The following is a 15,315-nucleotide window of genomic DNA, read 5'->3' on the forward strand; positions in this document are numbered from 1 at the left end:
ATCAGGTCCAGGCCAAATGGGGGAAGGAGCTGTGGGTGGTTGGTTGGCAGGCCCTGACCCCAATTGGGGTTGAGGGTTGATTGAGGGTGGGATCAGCCATGGGGAGGGGCTGTGGGTGGTGGGCTGGCCATCCCCACCCCCAAATGGGATAAGGGGTGCCAAGGGGGGCTAGTGGCTGGGAGAGGGGCTATGGGTGGTTGGCCACAGGTCCTGCCCCTGATGAAGTGAGTGTCCGATCTTGTGTGGGGCCAGGCAGGGGGAGGGGCTGCAGGAGGTTGGCCATCCAGTCCCACCCCCATTAGGATGGGGGGTGTGATCAGGGGCGGGCCAGCTAGGGATTGGGGCTGGAGGCCTATTGTGGTGGGGCAGGCTGATTGGGAATGGGGCTGGCCCTGGGGTAAGGGAGGAGTGTTTGGCCATAGGCCTGCTCTTGATTAGGGTTGGAGAGTCCAATCAGGGGTAGGCAGGCAGCGGGGAGGGGCAAATATCTATGCAAAACAGTTCTTTTGCTGGCTACAGCGGGCATCATAGTGACTGGCCATTATGGTTGTTATGGCTGTCACAGTCACTGGCTTTTTATATATAGAGAGATATCTAAAAATAGTGATAAATTCCACACAGTTGTATTGATTTATAATAAAAAGCCTACAAAGGAAAGAAATCTACCCATCTAATGATCATTGAAGCCTGATGCTATCAAAGGGGTTAATGTCAAAAAGTTCAGAAGGTCAGAAGGCTTAGAAAGTGGCTTGTGCCAAAAGATGAAGTAAGCACTGGGTTATAAACAAGACACTAAAAAAAAAAAAAAAAAAAAAAAAAAAATTCTGACCACAGGATAATCCAAAAATTAGAATTGGGGAAAATGCCCAAGCTCTTGTTTTTAACAAAATTGTCACCTTTTTCAGGTGAAGGTCATATGGGATACAGAAATCCATTTTTTTCCTTGATTGCAAAACAGGCTGAGAAAACTGATAGTCAAACTTTGATGTACATCTGAACTCCGAGTCTGGAGAATTATTAACAAACTAGAGGCCTGGTGCATGAAATTGTGCACGGGTGGGGTGTGGGGAGGGAGGTGTCCCTCAGTCCAGCCTGCAACCTCTCCAATCTGGGATTCCTTGGGGAATGTCTGACTGACAGTTTAGGCCCAATCCCTGTGGGCCTAAACCATCAGTCGGACATTCCTCTCACAATTCGGGACTGCTGGTTCCCAACTGCTCTGCTGCCTGCCAGCCTGATCACCTCCTAAACATTCCCCTGCCAGCCTGATTGAGGCCTAACTGCTCTCCTGCTGGCCCGATTGCCCCCAATTTCCCTCCCCTGCTGGCCTGGAAAAAAATTTATTGGGTCCAAGGATAGTTTTTTTAAAAAAACAAACAAACATTTGTGTGTATTTTTTAAATTGATTTCAGAGAGAGGAAGAGATAGGTAGAAACATCAATGATGAGAGAGAATTATTGATTGGCTTCCTCCTGCATACCCCCAACTCGGGATAGAGCCCATAACACAAGCATGTGCCCATTACATTCTGGGTCAGGCATCAATGCTCAACCACTGAGTCACACTGGTGGGGCTGTAAAGCTAGGTCTTTTACTTTCAAATTTCACCCAGCCAGCTAGCCATCACCTGTGTGGCTGTGGGGAAGTTACTTAGTTATCCCTAACCTCAGTTTCTCATACATGAGAGATACAAAACCAATCCTTCACCTGCGTTAATTCTCAAGCTCAAGCTTCTCACAAATCCTGATGTCATTGCCTTTATTTCATAATAAAGAAACCAAGACATACACGGGTTAAATCATCAACCCTGACCATACAAAGGCCCATTTGGGACATATTCTCAGGTGCTCTGGGTGCAGAGACACCACTTTTAACCAATGAGTCACCAGTTCTGAAGACCCTGTGAGACACGGGGAGAAGAGGGCTGAGTCCATGGCCAGTGCTTTCACTTCCTAACATTTTAATAAGTTCCTTTCACATTCCAAATGTGCATCCCTCAATTTATGATCCATTGCACCACATAGCCAGTACCCAGACTTACATATTTATGACCATGAGAAGGAAAGTTCACTTGGCTGTGTAAACTAGAGACACATTTATACTGAGAGGGGAGTATTGTATCATGTTGGTTTTTATTGCTTTCAGCACATTGGATATATAGTATACACTGAGTGGCCAGATTATTTTGACCTCTGAAAGCATAATAATCTGGCCACTCAGTGTATATCCTATATAATAAAAGGCTAATATGCAAATTGTCCCTCAACCAGGAGTTTACCAGCAGACAGGCTGGCCAACTGCCCATGTCCCCTCCACCTGTCCAGGCTGGCCAGTCCCCACCCATGCAAATATTCATGCACTGGGAATATATATGCTCAATCTAATATATATATTAGATTGAGCATAATTAGATTGAGTATATATATATATATATATATATATATATATATATGAATTCCCAGTGCATACACACACACTCTGAGTAGTCAGATTACAGATTATTATGCATTCAGAGATCATAATAATCTGGCCACTCAGTGTATATTTGTTAAATAAAGGTTAGAGATCACCTTACATATGGACTGACCAGTCTTATAAGATACAAGATGTCAAAGTGGGAATCAAAGTTATTCAAAGAGAAAATGTCAACTAGAGTTAAAGGCAACATTCTCATTTTGGGACCTTTCTAGGATGTCAGGAGAATACAGACAGCCTGCAGCCCAAGGAGGCAAGGCCTTCTTATTAAAACGAGGCCATATTCGGAGAGGCATAGTGTGATGACGGGCAGAGTTTCCTGAACCTTAGGGCTCCTTAGAATGAAGGGCCCTGGAAAAGGACACTGGAGTTCAAGGGCAAGATTTAGGGTTTCCCAGAACAAAGGTTGATTAAAACAAAACCATACCCTTTAAATTGGCAATATCTCCACAACCACTTCCCAGTCCTTAACCAATGATTTGAAACACCCATGAAAGAAACATACTCGAGCACAATGCATTATTTATAAAAGTATGCAATTCATTCATATAATTACAATTAATAAAAACCCATTGTTTTCTTATCAGCCTAGATGTTTATAATCCTACATTGCAAGGATGCATTTTCACCCCCCATAGCCATGTGGAGTGATAAGAACACTTGTTTTAAGAAATAAACAGTAAATAAATCAGCACACTTAACCAAAAATAAATTGAGCCTGAGATTTATACTATTGTACAACAGGGAAATCTCCAAGGAACAATAGTAGCCTTAATGTGTTCCTTTCCTCTATTAAAATCCTACAGTCTATCAACTTGAAAGAAACACCTTAAACTTTAATTATGTAGGCGCAGACTTGTTGACACTTCTGTTTTTTCTTGGTGAGGCTATAGAGCCACTTCTGTTTGCTCCCACAAATGTCCCTGTCAGCCTTATTCTCTTGAATATTGATTTATAGACATTAAGGAGCATTATCGCCCAGGGCTGTTGTCAAAACTACCCCTTCCCAAGCAAAGCCGAAGCTGATGGCTTTCGCTTTCTCTCTTCTATTCAGCAGAAGCCTCCCCAGAGGAGATGTTTTATTGAGTAAGCCCCAGTCAGTAAACACCCCCAAATCTCAGAGAAGAACAGAAAAAGAGTAACAACAACCTGAGCCAAAAGACTCATCTCTGGAAGAAAAAAAGCCTGAAGAAGCTCACTTCAATCGAGACGGCGGGCTCTTTACTTACGTTGCTTGTAAGACCTTGCAACAGCTGGAATCTTTGAACAGCTGTGGAGCTTTCCCTTGAAATCCCCTTCCCTTTGGCAGCAAGGCGCGCTCATTACTCTTTGGGGCTTCAGACTGATAAGTAATTTCCTGATTTGTTTCAAAAGCATTCTCCCAAGCTTAGGGCAGTGGCAGGGAGAGAGGCAACAGCACACAAAACCCACAGTATACAATGAACTGATGCCGTGGCCTACACAGACCTCCTATGTGTTTGATGGAGCCCCAAAGAAGTGTTTTTGATCTCACAAACAAAAAATAAATATACCTCTCTGTTGGCCCACTCCCCAAATCATATTTGAAACACAGCACAAAGAGTCTGGACGATATTTGTTCTAAGTATAAAATTCAAGTTGAATGTTTTCTCATTTTTCTTGTTGTTGGGGGAGATCAAGGCACCTTTGGTCTTCAAGGCACGTTATGATTGCTTTATTACCAGCCACTGGACAGAATGTTTCTAGAGACCCTGATGTTTAGCTCTTCAGTTTGTAGTGGAAGGAAATGAATCCCAGGTTACAGTGCAGGTTCACACAGGAAATGAGAGGAAGAATGGGAACCAAATGGCCACACCAAAGTCCCCTCTCGGAAGGTGGGGGAAGACACAAAGGTGTGAGATCTGACTCTGGATCTTTAGGCTAGCTGGCACTAGATGAGGTCCTTAATATTTGAGTTCTCACAGCTTCAAAATGAGGGTTATAAAAGTTACTCCTGTTTGGTCATACAGTATGATCACTGGGAAATAGCTCTGTTGAGGATGAAACCAATTGTGTTATGTGAAGGAATTTTTTTCAACAGGTCCCAATTTACATGCTTCTCTTCTCCTTTGGACTTGCATATTTCATTTAATATTGTTGTTATTGTTGTTATTGTTGTTGTTGTTGCAAGAAGCCATCAGGTGATTTTTGGGGGGGAGAAGAATATTGGTCAGCGAATGGGATCAGATATGAATAAACTTTGACTTTGGAAAACCAGATCAAGATCAGATGAAAAGGTATGTTTTGACATTTTCCAAGGCAATAACACTGGGTCTGACACCAGAAAATCAAGGCTCACCACTGCTTCTGACACAAGCCAAGGAAAGGAATCCCATGTAAACATCCAAACCACAGTGTCCTTACTAGGGACATAATCCCAGTCCGCTGTGCTAGCTTATTTTGCTCGAATGAGATTCTAATAAGGTCTTCATTGAGATAGTGCTTATCAGCAATGGCAAGCTGTGACATTGTAATGTAGTACTTTCCAGCATCCAGCACAGAATTTCACACTTAAAATATTGTTGATGGGATGTGCCACGGGCATTTTCCATTTCATCTGTGATATTGGCTAACTTCCCTTAGTGCCAGAGCTCCTAAATTCTTGGCCTTTTCCTCCCCCTTTTATGGAGTACATTTTACCTTTCTTCCCTGTCATCCCATTTCTTGGCACTTCTCTCCAGTTACTGGTTTCCTTCCTTCTGTTTCTCATGCAACAGTAAGAATGAAAAAATGGAGAAAACATTTGCTAAGCTACATAGAAAAGCATCTGCAGAGTTTACCCTGGAAATAGCCACAACCAAGTGAATCAAAATCAGCCTCACTTTTGAGAATGTTCAAGCTCCAAATCCAGTTCATATTTAATTATTCCATTCACTTCCTTTGCCCTTTTAAAGAGTCATTCATTAAATGTCATTGCAGTTAAGATTTGAACTTTATTATCTACTAGAGGCCTGATGCACAAAATTCCTGCATGGGGGAGGGGGTGTCCCTCAGCCAGACTGCACCCTCTTCAATATGGGACCCCTCAGGGGATGTCTGACTGCTGGGGATTGGGCCTAAACTGGCTGTTGGACATTCCTCTCAATCCAAGATTGCTGGCTTCTAACCACTCACCTTCCTGCCTGCCTGATTGCCCCTAACCACTTCTGCCTGCCAAACTGATTGCCTCATAACTGCTCCCCTGCCAGCCTGATTGCCCCCAATTGTCCTCCCCTGCTGGCCCGATTGCTCCCAACTGCCCTCCCCTACTGGCCATCTTGTAGCAACTATTTTTTGTGATGATGTGGGGGTGACCATCTTGTGATGATGTGAGGGCATCATGCAAGGGTCACCTAGGCTTTTATTAGTATAGATAAGAGCAATTTTCTAATTTAGCCTTTTAATTAGAATATCTAATTAAAAAAGGTATATTTGTAGGAAAATATTAGGTAAATTCATGGCACAGGTGATATTCTGTAATGACAAGAAATGTGAAATGTACTTACCTAATATTTTCCTACAAATTTACCTCCCCCCTCCCTAAATATCTAAGAATAGTAATATTTGGAAAACTCAAATGTAGAAGAAGTACCAAGTAATGGCCTGACTTGTAGATAGAAACCTTGCCATGGGGGAGCATTTGATTTGTCTCCTAAGTGGAGTTAATTCTTTAGCACTTTTAATCAGGGCAATAAAATTTACATCAGTCTCAAAAGTATAACTCAAGAGACTCTGTTTTCCCAATGATAGCACTCCTTTGAAGACTATAAATTGTTTTCTTTCAACTTTTATTTTAAGATTTTGATTGAATACATTAAAATGCAGGCCTGACTTCAAAGCATAGTTTGTAAACAAAAAGGATTTTCTGGTTTACATTGCTAAATTAATTCTGATATTGATTCAAAAGAAGAAAGAGTTTCCACATCTCAAGAATTTTCATTGTTATTAGATGCAACTTCTATGTAAACATTTAAACCAAAATGAACCTCAAAACAACTAAATCTCAAGCTTTTCCAAGCTCCTTATTTCACTATCATCATGTTTTTTGCCTCCTTGTTCCATTTTTTCATGATCGTGCTGACTTAGAAACCACAGTTATTGAACATGCATTTCTTGTCTTAATCAACAATGAAGTGTCCACTTACTTGGTGGATTATCCAGGATAAATGTAATTACTGAAGCTGGCTTGTTTTAGTCAAACAAGACAGCTTGTTTGGAAGATTCTTGGAAGATCACAAATGAGATCTAAGTTAGATGCTATGTGAAAGGTAACTACGTTGCCAAAAAAGAAAGTAGAAAAGAAAGAAGAAAATAGAGAGAAGAAAGGAAGGGAGGAAAGGAAGGAAGGAACGGAGGAAGGAAAGAAGGAAGAAAAAAAGGGGGAAAGGAGAAAGAAAGACACTGTTAAAGAAAAACAAAGAAAGCAGGGGAAAGGCTAAGAGAAGGGACAGATTCTGTAACTGCAAATAAAACAGACATGGTCTGTACATTTTCCTTGCAGCTCTATGGTTTTGGATACTCATAAACTGACTTAACAAGACTTCAACTGCAGCTAAGATTTACACTTCGAAGTGCCATCTTTGGTCAAGGTGACCAGCTTTCCTGCTTTGCCGGGGTCTGAGGGCATTCCCCAGATGTGGAAACTTTCCGTTTTAAAACTGGGACTGTTCAGACAATCCAAGATAGTTTGCTTGTGACAAGGAGTTTTCCAGGGCAAGAGACTTATAGTGCTAACACTAGGAAAGTCCCAGGCAAATTGAGAAAAGTTGATCGTGTTATCTTTGGATGAAACAGTAAACCTGATCTGTTATGTTAGAGTATTGTGTAAGAAACCACCTAATTTTAGCACAGCTTCTGTGAGCTAGAATCTGTGCTAAGTGTTGTACACAATGTAGTAGACATTTTTTTCTGCCTACCTAGCACCCTGACATCTTTGGATAACTGTTTCCCTGACTTATGTGGTTCTAAATAGTCTTTCATGTGTAGTGCCCTTTATTTGTGCCACTTTTCTTTAGGTGAAAAAGTCAACCAGGCTTGGCCAAGCATAAGTAGCCATCGGATGCACCTGAAAACAGTGGGTATTTGAGAGGTGAGCATGTAGCTCAAGAGAGAGGCTTTGGGAAAGAAATGTCTGCTTTGATTCTAGTGAAGACTATCATGGTCATCATGGTTATTATATATGACACAGTCAACAGCCATAGGAAAAGGTGAGGCAGGAGGGAGGAAAGGAGCGAGAGAGAGAGAGAGAGAGAGAGAGAGAGAGAGAGAGAGAGAGAGAGAGAGAGAGAGAGAGAGAGATATCACTTGAATCCCTGGATCCTGCCAAGAGGAAGCTAACACCATTCATAGACTGACCAGTTACTTGAGCATTCTCCTTTTTCTTACACTATCTTGAGTTTGGTGTATGTCATGTGCAACAAAAGAGTTGTGACCAGTAGACATACATGGACTTAGTCTTCTATTCTGAATTCAGACTTGTGAAACAGAGATAGGTTGAGCCATATAAAATCACCAATATTCAACTTTTTGACTTTATATATGGCAATTTCACTTGGTTCTGTTTAAGCATTATTCCCATTTTACAGATGAGGAGAAAATTCACTGATGATAAGCAATAAGTGTACTAATACACATTACCATACAGCAGTCCTAGGAATCAAATCCACGTCTGTGTGAGTCTAAGGAACACAAATACATACATTTTCAGTTGCTTATGTTGCTTGAGAAAAATAAATCTCTTGAGAATTATCTTTTGATATCTGACAAATGCTTTGAAAAGACACTAGTCTGTGACTCACATTAGATGTGGTGCCAAACACCTGCCTGTTGATCTTCAAATTCCCATTTCACAAAAAAGAATCAGATGCATGAGTGTGTCAAGCAAGAAGGGCAGATTCTCTCTAATCTAGGACTCTGCCCTTGAATCTGGTGAGTGTTTACATTTTGAAAAGGATAAAGCTCCAGGTGAGCGGATGTTGGATTTCCAAATTTACTCCAGCTTTGGTTTTTACTGACAATCAAAAGATGTGATTTCTACCTCACAAGGGAAAGATTTATTATTCATTCTACTCTTAGTACAGAAAGAAGATTGTTCAATTGTTTCCCATAACTGAAACCTAACTCATTTATAATGCAGCTGTGTTGGCAAGATAAGCACTCAGGCTATTTTCTATTATCACCATCCCACGTGCTTGCCCACTGATGAAACAAAATGATGCTTGGACAGAAAACATTTCTTTTCAATGGTGGTTTCTATACATGCTCTAAACCCCTCAGAATATGATTTGGGAAGATTTGTGTGTTATTTTTCTAGTACATATTGTATGTGAGGTTATTGAAATTTAAGACTTAATTTTAGTGCATGCTAGAGAAACAATGTGTCCTCCTACTGCATGACTGCTCATCCATAGTCTTTGCCTTTGGCATTATCTGCTGAGCATCTCTCTTTCTGTGAATTTCCCTTCCCTACAATATGGTGGCAGGCTGTAGCCATCCGCTATTGCAGCTCTAATACTGCACCATAATAATAACTCTCAAATCTCAGTGGCTTGTAATACCAAACATTTATCTCTCTCCCCCCACCCCCTCTCCACACACACACACACACACACACACACACACACAAACTCACTCAGGAAAGGTTATGAAATGTGCCTAAGCTCATACTGCTGGTGAACGATGAAGCTATTATTCATTCAGAAGATATCACTGAGTTCCTACTGAGTGCCAAGCATTATAGAAAGGCTTATAAACCACCAAACCAAGTATTATTTAGGTATTAGCTAATGAATGTAAAAGGGAAAATAAATTTCATTATAGCTCTGAAGAGTCCATTGGAAAGAAAGAACATATCAAGCAGGAAATACTTGGCAAGATCTCATAAAGTCAATAATGCCATGTTTGCCATGGGTTGGAAAGACATGAACCAGAGGAATAGCCATGATTAAATCCTAACAAGATTAATTAAACAATGTAGATATAAAGGCATTCTCAGTGCATGTTGATGTTGCATCTCTAACTTTATTTGAGAGAGGGGACAAGGAGAGGGGAAACATTTGAAACCATTTGGGCAGGGGGGAGATCTTCTCAGTGCCAGGCAGTGGCACATGAGAATAATCTACATGGGGATCTTCTGCAAAAAGTACACCTCATGTCATACTTTAAAACTCTCTGGATATCATTTTATTTATGTCTAATGCAAGGATAGTGTGATTTTTTTTTGCTTTCACTCAGTTTGTGCCTAACACATTGCAGACCCTCAATGAATGGTACTTCTCTTGGCAGATTCTGTTAGTTTGATTTCCAATGTCCATTTTGCCCTTCTTTCTTACTAATGGAGGCTTTGTTTGTGTAGGGAGCCAATGTAACAAGGTGAATACCCACCTTCCCAGATTCCTTGTGTCCAGGAAAGACCATGTAACCTACCCAATCTGGGCAATATGTAAGTAGAGATCAAATAAAGAGGTTGCTGGGAAAACATCCTTCAGGGGAAAGACAGCTGGTGCCACCTGTTCATGTTTTGTTCTTTGTATTTTGCCATTCACCCAGAATGCAGTCATGACATTAATGTGGTGTAGACATATTGTAATCTTCATAATGAGAGCAGGAAGGTAGAAGGAACCTGGGTCTCTGATGGCATTGATAAGCATATCTTCAAATCAACTTTTCAGATGAAAATATATCAAGACACGTTGGTTTGACCAGCTCACTGAAGCTTGGTTTCTGTTTCATAAATCAACTGGCACATTCCCTAACTGACATAGTTCTATCCTGCATCTCCATCTTAGTCTCAATATGGAAGACTTTCAGATTTGTATATAAACTTCCCTGTTGCAAAAGATTTGGCTTCTTTCTGAACAAATTTTATAAAAATAGTTAATTATTTAGATGAGGCATTATTTGGCTATTACATAACAAAGTTCTGCTTGAAAGTAAACCCCAATTAAACATGTCTTTTTCTTTTTTTTTAATCAACTAACACACAATCATTACAACCAACAGAAACAGCTTCAACCTGGCAGTATGGATGTGCTGGGCTCTATCTTACCAACCATGGCAACATCAGAGGAAACAGAAAAATCAAAGCTTAAAATGAAAATGAAAAAATTCAATGGACGTGATGTAAGCAAAGAATTAGCAAAGCTTATTTTAAGGTCTTCACACTTTAATTCTATACATTTAGCAGTGATGTTGGGTAGGAAAAAAGTGCAGAATTTCAAGGCAGAGAATCCAGGTTCAAATCCCCACTGAGTCATTTACCAGATGCATAATTCTGGGTAAGTTTTTAAAATATGTCAGTTTTTTTTTTTACAGTAGAATCCTGATGATAATAACAGCAACAACATAATAATATTTACTTACAGAGTTGATATGAAAAGTAAGTAAGGTGACATATGTATAAGGGATCTGTAAATATTAAAATATTACACAAGCTTTCATTGCTATGGAGAGGTGAAAAGGTAAGTCAAGTGTAGAATCGAGTCAAGTTTGTCTATTGGACCATCTGGTCTAGATGCATGGTCTACTGGTGTGAAACAGAATGTTGAAGGTAGCAATAAAGGACTTTTGTAGAGCTAGCTTATTAGTCACTCTCAGAAAGATGAAAGTCTTCTTAATTCAAGGTTATGGAGACATAGCTCTGTATATCTGGAGGGGAAAAGGGGAATGAAATTTCTAGCCATGGACACCTCTTTCATCAGCTCTTTATAGACACACCTCTCGGGAAATAATTAATGCAAACATTTTGCTGGGTGGCTAGCATCTTCAAATCATTAACGCATTCAGCCCCTCACAACAACCCTAAGTAAGTACTATGAATATCCTCATTTTATAGATGAGAAAACTGAGGAATAAAGTTAAGTGACTTGCCCACAGACATCTCATAGGACTGGAATCGAGGTAGTCTGGCCCCAAGGCTGCATTCATGATGATGTGTTTTTACCCTTCGAAGGGGAGAAATAAATAAAGCAGAACATATGTGTGACAGCTGGGCTATGAATCTTGAGGACTCAGTTCCTTGACAAACTCAGAAGAGCTCATGTGTTTTCTTCATGGAAGAAAGGCTGCAGACCTACCCAGAGGTCCTTTTGGTGTTTCAGTGAATGAAAATGTAACCCTCTACTCACAAACAGCAATGTCTCTCCTTACTCTAATGGGAGATTTAGGGATTTGGGAGACATCTGGAATCTATTTATGGCATTTGGACTTTAAAATTCAATATTAAAGTTTTATAATGAAGGGAACAAAGAAGTCAGAGTAGATCATATTAGCGAAACCTGACTACATAGGGTGTGTGTCTGCAAATCGGGCTTTAATGGCTGGCTAAAATATTGCTCCAAACATCCTGGATCATGCCTCTCAGAAGGGAAAGACACTGCACTGGAGTCATTTAAAAATATATATTTTATTGATTTTCCACAGAGAGGAAGGGAGAGGGATAGGGAGCTAGAAACATTGATGAGAGAGAAACATTGACCAGCTGCCTCCTGCACACCACCTACCGGGGATGTGCCCGCAACCAATGTACATGTCCTTGACCAGAATCTAACCTGGGACCTTTCAGTCCGCAGACCGAAGCTCTATCCACTGAGCCAAACCGGTTTCAGCTGGAGTCATTTTGATACTCTGTATGTAAGACAATGGAAAGGACGGCATTTCAGGGCTTGCTTTTCCCCAGATAATGCTGTAAACAGCATAAGCGATTAACTTGCCTGTTCTGAGATTAAATATGATACAAAGATCTTATAGTGACAGCCCCAGTTTGCCATTTTGATCCTGGGGGGACACCATGGGATTCAGGGATGGATAACCTGGACTGGCTTTGCCATTTTGTGAGTTGTATAATTTTAGACAAGCTCCCCAATCCAGTTTCTGAACTGAGAGGATGTCTCCAGCAGAAGGAGGAAAGCCGTGAAACAAGTCTGAGGAATTTTTAATGGTTCCTTATGGCCAAAGTGGAAAGTGCTTGTGAGGACTGGTAGAGATGAAACCAAAGAGGGTAAGATCATAAAAGGTCTTTTTCTCCAAACCAGGGTGTTTGGACTCTTTCCTAAAAGTAATAGGGAACTTCCTAAGGGTTGTTTTCCTTTTAACTTTTTAAGTGCCAAACAGAATTACTTTTCCTTATTACTAACTTAATGGTTTATTGTAGAAAAAAATTGATAAAGAAGAATGGAAAGTGATCATACTTCAAGAGATTGTTAACTTACTTCTTGAGAATGTTGTTTTTTCTTGTAGTTGGATATTTTTTTGTAGTCAGACATTTTCATAAAAACTCTAGTCATATCAGATTATTTCCTCTCTTTCATAATTTTATTTTGTGTTCCGATTATAGAAATGTATATGTCAGTCCAAACAGACTTGTGCTTTTTGTCATTTTAATGGCAACATGGTATTTAGTGGCTGTATGGATGTGCCATCATTTCTTTAATAGTGTTTCCTCCTTGGGTGTTTCAATTGCTTCCACATGCTGGAATTATAAAGAACCCTGGGATGAACATTCTCCTCACCACATCTTAGCATGAATATTTCCTTTAAAATACATTTTGAGACATGGAGGATATTCTTTCTTTAAGGAATTTCATGTACATTGCCAAATTACTCCCCAAGTAGAGTTGTGTAAATTAACTGTCCTACCAGCTGATTTTGAAATTACTTATTTTATCCTAGAGCCTAAGCAGGAGATGGCAGTTAATTTCTGATAGATTACAACATTGTTTCAAGAAAGTGACAGAGATGGGGAGATTATGAGGAATGGGGATGTCAAATGTGGGCAATTGCCATCTTAGAAGAGGGGATGGTAGCATCTTCAAATATTCAAGAAACCACCATGTGGAAGAAGGGCCGACCTTGTTCTGTGTAGTCTTCAATGACATAGCTAGGATCAATGAGTATAAATTCCAGAAACAAGTCTGCCTTCAGATCAATTTAACACTAAAATATGCAAGTGATCAATCTTGGAACAATGTCTCTATTTGGGATCTGTGTCCTAAAGAGCGGGGAAAAACAACAACTCTACAATAAAACATATTATTTTCTTTGAAACCATGGTGCCCTCTGGGCTAGTTAATACTTGTGGTTTTTAGATATAAATCTAGCTAATGGGAATTGACTGGAGCCCTTACAGGCCGAGTTCAAGTGCACATTTTGAGTCTGATACATAAGTGCATGAATGACTTTTAGATGCAGTCAATACTTGTTATTTGCAGATTCTGCATTTGCAAATTCACCCATTTTCTGATCTTTATTTGAACTCCCCAAATCAATATCCATGGTACTTTATTAGTCATTTGAGGGTAAGCACATATCTGCAAAAAATCTGGGTGGCCACCATGCACAGTTATAGATGAGGTCAAACAAGGCAACGCTTTGACTTCTTTCAGCTCTCAGGGTACAAACAAGTATCCTTTTTACAGTCTGTGTAGTGCCATGTTTTAGTTGGTGATTTTGGTTGGTGATTTTGCTGTTTAAAGTGGCCCCCAACCATAGAAGTGGTATCTAGAGATCCTACAAGTGAGAAGGCTGTGGGACTGTGTGTTGTGCCTTATAGAGAAAAATAGGTGTATTAGATAAGTTTTGATCAGATATGAGTTCTTGTGCTGCTGGCCATGAGTTCAATGTTACTGAGTCAACAATACACATGAAATAAAGTGTCTTTAAATAGAAATACATGTGAAACAAGATTATATAATGACTGATTGTTGAAAGTGCTGTCACTTCAGAGGCTTGAAGGACCCTGATCCTGTATTTTCCTTAGGAACAATGGTTTAGTGTTTGCTTATTCATTCTTTGGAATGACTATAGATAGAACAGAACTACTGTGAATAGCAGGAATTGACTATATGTGCTTTTAAATGATGGATGGATTGCTTTTGCCCATGGAACCCAACTCTCAAATGCCTGGTCACCCACCTTGATCCCAAAGCACTGGCTATTCTAAGGATGACTGACCCTCCAAGTAGGGACCAGAACATTGCTTTTACCAGCCATATCCTTGATGGATTAGGCCAAACCCAAGCATGTCAGGGTTCCATTGGCTGCAGAGATGAAGCATGTCTAGCCACATTGCCCTGTCTTGTGATGAGTCAGTTAAATGTTGTATAGCCTCTAATAGTCAGGACCCGCATATTTTATATTTTATCCTTATTAACACAGAGCACAGTTTTGAGTGACATGAAAACCATTCTTGATGGTAAGGAGCAGGCACAAATAGGGAACCTTACTTGAGTCTGAACAATAACTATCATAGCCCTGCTGATGTGGCTCAGTGGTTGAGTGTAGACCCAGGAACCAGGAGGTCACAGGTTTGATTCCAGGTCAGTGCACATGTCCAGGGTTCAGGCTCAATCCTCAGTAGGGGGTGTGCAAGAGGTGCCCGATCAATGTTTCTCTCTGTCTTAGGGCTTCTCCCAGTCCGTCACATCCCCTGCATCACCTGCTTGGCTCTGGAAGCATTGATTTGATCTTGTTCTCCACTGTGTCAGCTCCTTCCTTTGAGTATGATCCTGTCATCTACGTAAGTTCACCTGATCCTCATGGTTTTATTACTATTCTGTTGCTAAATGAATTTACTCAACACCAAATGGCTAAATGAACGGAGATTTAATTCAGTTCTCCAGCCCCTTTTCCACACAGCCTCCTGGAAATCTTATGACTTGTAAACTGTTACCCCCACAAAGCAAGGCTTGGTCAGGACATTTCTCAGGCACTGATTTTTCAAGATTGCTCTGAGGAAAGCAAGAATCCAGGGGTGTGAGAAGGCCAGACATGAGCTGTAGCAAGAGCAGGGGCAGATTATATTTCTATAGGAAATATTTCCTTAAGTACAAACAGAATGTAATTGAGC

General features: G+C 40.4%; 1 protein-coding gene across 3 annotated transcripts in view; it reads right to left on the reverse strand.

Moving 5' to 3' along the window:
• C1QTNF7 (C1q and TNF related 7) overlaps positions 1 to 15,315 on the reverse strand; it is a 92,286-nt gene that overhangs the window by 58,414 nt on the left and 18,557 nt on the right. The window contains exon 1 of one of the 3 annotated variants that reach the window (XM_084902454.1): positions 3,704 to 3,888. The exons of the other annotated variants lie outside the window; for them this stretch is intronic. Coding sequence (XP_084758580.1) covers positions 3,704 to 3,851 — 148 coding nt within the window. The 5' untranslated portion in view covers positions 3,852 to 3,888. Of the gene's footprint in view, positions 1 to 3,703; positions 3,889 to 15,315 lie in introns of those variants that run through there. 3 annotated transcript variants of the gene reach the window in all.

The sequence above is a fragment of the Pipistrellus hanaki genome, assembly GCF_964339955.1.
Source record: "Pipistrellus hanaki genome assembly, chromosome: 1".
In the NCBI taxonomy this organism is placed as follows: Eukaryota; Metazoa; Chordata; class Mammalia; order Chiroptera; family Vespertilionidae; genus Pipistrellus; species Pipistrellus hanaki.